At 40.7% G+C, this 4,201-nt stretch overlaps 1 protein-coding gene across 1 annotated transcript in view; it reads left to right on the top strand.

Annotated features, from left to right (window-relative positions):
* The window catches only part of ccdc66 (coiled-coil domain containing 66), a 17,992-nt gene extending 14,128 nt beyond the window's left edge, over positions 1-3,864 (top strand). Inside the window, 4 exon segments of the mRNA XM_008301283.1 lie at positions 287-450; positions 1,758-1,849; positions 3,142-3,192; positions 3,194-3,864. Of these exon segments, the coding sequence (XP_008299505.1) occupies positions 287-450; positions 1,758-1,849; positions 3,142-3,192; positions 3,194-3,250 (364 nt within the window). The 3' untranslated portion in view covers positions 3,251-3,864.
* The last annotated feature ends 337 nt before the right edge of the window (positions 3,865-4,201 follow it).

Here is a 4,201-nt window from a genome sequence, read left to right as displayed (position 1 = left end):
CTGAACACCTTTCCTGCTTCACCAATAATTTATGTAATTACAACATTCTCACCACCTCAGTGATTCATAAATTAGAATTTAATTGCCAGTAAAAAGTCTGTGATGGAAGATTCAGGGTGACGTCATGAGCCTGCAAGATAATAAAAACACAACAGTGCTACAACTACGACACAAACCAGGAGGAGATGTCTGCAGACAGCGTTAGAACGTCATGAGGAAGTAACTCATGTTTATTTCAGATAAAACTTGTGTCCATCCAGCAGTCTGATGTTGTCTCGTCCTGCAGGGGGCGCTCTCCTCCCGTCCCCACAGTCAGACACAGAGTGCCGAGTCGGCAGGCCTCCACTCCTCCTCCTGTCCTGGAGTTCGTTCCTTACGTCCGGACTGATGAAGTCTTCAACATGGACCCTCTGGAGCCTGCTGACACCCCCCCGCCTCCTGCACACACAGGTAAGACACAAACAAGATTCTAAATTTAACAAACTTTTTTCCCTTTTTCCCGTTTTTTTCTTAAGTTTTTGTGGTCCATCACCAGACTTCTACTGAGTGTTTTTGGGTCATTTCACAACAACTCACCCAACTTTCTTAGTTCATTTTCTCGAAAAATAAATATGTTCAGTTCATGAGATGTTGCAAATTTGTAAAGCTCTGCTATAAATTCTTTTTTTTCTTTCAGGTATACATTTTTGAAGTTTGAGACACTTTGATGTCTTTATTGCTCATTATTCATTTCAAAAGCTGATCTGCGACTGTCTCCAGCTGCTTGCTGTGATGGTGAAACTGTGGATGGATAGAAGGTTCCTGTTTGGACTTTGGCTGCTGCTGTGGTTCAATCTGTGGTGCTGTGGATGTGTCCAGCTGTTACTGTTTGAACCTGTGGGGCTTCTCTGACAAATGTTTGTTCATTTAGGAGTTCAGGAATACAGCAGCTCTAATACAACGCTGACACTGCTGCTGCATGAAGTCAGAGTTACAGTCATTTCTGTCGTCACAACTGTATTTGCTGTGACACAGCATCGCCTGTGGAGTCAGTGCGCCCTCAGCTGTGTCTGTCAGACTGAAGTTTGCACCGTCACAACATCACGTTGTATTTTTATTACTGTGGCCTCATTTTTCACTGCAATATAAAGTCCAGTACCTCTATGGAAACAGCACAGCCATGACTAGGAGTAGAGAAAACTCATGAATTTGGGCAGTATGACATAGTTATAATGCCATACATGATAACAGCAAAAGGTGGAATTATTTGATAATTAATCAAATTGAAAAAAACTGGACTCAACCTGTGCAACATTTTTCCAAGTGTGCATGTTAGTATGTTCAGCCACAGCAGCAGCAGGATGTGAGGAAAATAAAATGTGATAAAATAAATAAGGAGCAATACATGCATCACGTGTCTCATCATCACTCATAGTCCTCCCCTCATCATGGGTTTTCAGCAGCTCTGTATCATTTCACCTAAAAAATCATTAAAACATTCCGGGGTTTGATTTTTATTGTTATAAATATTTGCTCTTTTTTGTGTTTGTGTTAGGTTTCGGTTATTTTAAAATGTCACTTTGGGCTCTAATTTGAATGTTTTTTTTTAAATTTTAAACTATTTGTCAATGTTTAAAAAATGTTAGTTGCCACAGAAGACTCAGACAGACAGTAAACAGATGTGTTTACAGAAACAGCAACAACAGCTGAACTGAACATGGAGGTAAAACCTGCCATGAAGCACATTGTGTCTAAACGTCCTTTCTCCTGGTCAGGAGCTGCTCCTGCTCCTCCACAGCGAGACCTGCTGCTCCACCCACACACCCACCGGCAGCAGGAGATCCTCAGAGGCCTGGCTCAGCTGCGACAGGTAAACCACACACAAGCTGTCTGCTGGAGTCTGATTCTGCTACCGAGACATTAATTAGATCTATTTGCCCAACTGTCTGAACCCCAAAGCCCACCGGTGGGTTTTAGAGTTATCTATAAAATAATAAAAAGACCGTTTATCTGAGACGAAAACTGTAAAAACGTATCAGCCATCAGATTTTCAACATGTGTGACAGTCCTTGAACTGCTCATCTGTGACATGCTGTACCATCTGGACTGTTAACCAGCTTTAGGCTTAATGTGGTGGTAGTTCTTTACATCTTTACATGTGCCATTTAGGAAAATTTCCAAAAATAAATGGCTTTGAAATTCTGTACATAATTCATTTTGCTGTCCTTGGTGCATCGATGAACCAGTTAGTGACTCACCTGCTGAGCTGGGCTGAACTGCAGGCTGTTGCACCATTTATCAGAGCAAAAAACTGTAAAAGAACTGATTAAGATTCACAACATTCAGATGATCCTTCAGGTACTCGTCTGTGATGTGCTGTCCCATCAGGGGGAAAAAACAGAATCTGAGCTTAATATTGTGACACGTAATCACAATCACTTTATTTTACATGTCTCATTTAAAACATTTAGAAAAGTAGAACATTTGCTCTAGCAAGAGTTTGGAAATAAAAAATAAAAAAGTTGTGCTCCATGTGCAACCGTGAAACCTTTACTGACTCAGCTGCAACCAACAGTCACATTTTGGCTGAACTGCAGGCTGTGTTTCCACAGAGCTGATAGGAGACAAGTATGAAGAGAAATGAAACGGAAATAGTTGAATATCTTTAGTATGTAGAGTTTCCATTTCTTCCAGTATTGGTAACACCTGTGGGCATGTGGAAAAATGTTGTACTTGTTGATTTCAGTTTTTAATTTTATTGTAAAATCAATAATTGAAGAAAATCACATTTTTTCCCTCCTGATTTATGACGTAACTGTTAAACTGCACACAGGACACTTTAAGTTTTCTCTACCTCTAGTCAAGCTTGTGCTGTTTCCAGAGAGGTGCAGGACTTTATATTTTAGTGAAAATTAGCCTGCAGTGAGTAAAAATGTAGCAGGAACAAATAAAATGCTGAGGGTTCAGACGGTTAAAGCTGAGTAACAAATCTATGGTCCCTGTGCGTAATCACATGACCAGCACCCGACCAATCCTATAAATGCTTTAAAACAGTCTTCAAACTGCTTATAAAGAACCAGATTAACTGGATGAGATTGTTTAAGCCTGATAACATATGTAATGAAAGTCTGCATGTGAACCAACATGTACATGTGTTTTCAGGGTTTGCTACAGAAGCAGAGGGAGTTGGAGACGGACCTGAATCCTCTGCTGAAGCGCCATGACAACGGGCGCTGGTCGCCCTCGACGACACACCACATGTGACCTGTGACGGCTCGCTGTGTGTGCTCAGGCTGATCAGTGCGTGACTGAGGCTGTTTGACAGGATGTGAGATTTCAGTCGAGGGGAATCTTCGCTTTGAGGAGTTCAGGCAGCCGTGTGATGTTTCGGTCTTCTGAAATGTCACACTAATAAATAAAAAATACATTTCTAATAAATTTATTTTTGCAAGTGAAACAGACATTTTGCTGACTCCATCTGAGATCTCCAAACGTGCCGTCTGGCCCAATCATCCTTCTATATTCATCCTCCAGTTAATTCAATGTGTGACTGACTTAGAGCCACAACAGACACACTAACGGGAAACACAGCAGGCTGAAATAAAGTCTGACTATTTTCTTTAAATCTGCTGTTGCTCCACATCAGGTCCTCAGACACTAAAATGACGCCTTTTTTTCCTAATCTGAATGTTTCTCCTGCTGCTCACTGAGCAACACTTGATGTGAAGATTGTATTTTCAAGTTTGATGCACTTTCTATGCGAACGACACTGAGTTGAAACATGTGTCCTACAGAGGAGCTCCATCAGGTTGTTTCAACCATAAATGACTTGTGGTACTTTATGCTGTTTGTGCTGTAATTTGAATGTGTTTTGTAATTATTCTGTATTTGTGTATTTTTTTATTTATTGTAAATGTAATAAATGTAAAGTGTATTGAAACCTATTGTTTTGATTAACTTTATTAACAAATGTATTTTTTATTTTGCCACATTTTAAAAATTAGTGATTCCAAATTATCAGTTATTGATCATCTCTGAGCAGTTCTGGCACTTTTAATTTATCAACTGTTATGAACAAGGGCTGCAAGGTGGCTCAGTGGTTAGCACCGTCTCCTTGCAGCTAGAAGATTGTCAGTTCGCTTCCCGGTTAGGCGTCCTGGCATCTTTCTGCGTGGAGTCTCCATGTTCTCCCCGTGCAGCGTGGGTTCTCTCCGGGTTCTCC

Source organism: Stegastes partitus, unplaced genomic scaffold (genome assembly GCF_000690725.1).
Source record: "Stegastes partitus isolate 25-593 unplaced genomic scaffold, Stegastes_partitus-1.0.2 Scaffold1654, whole genome shotgun sequence".
Classification (NCBI taxonomy): Eukaryota; Metazoa; Chordata; class Actinopteri; family Pomacentridae; genus Stegastes; species Stegastes partitus.
Note: the sequence above shows the minus strand (reverse complement) of the source record. Positions and strands in the feature narration are given on the sequence as shown.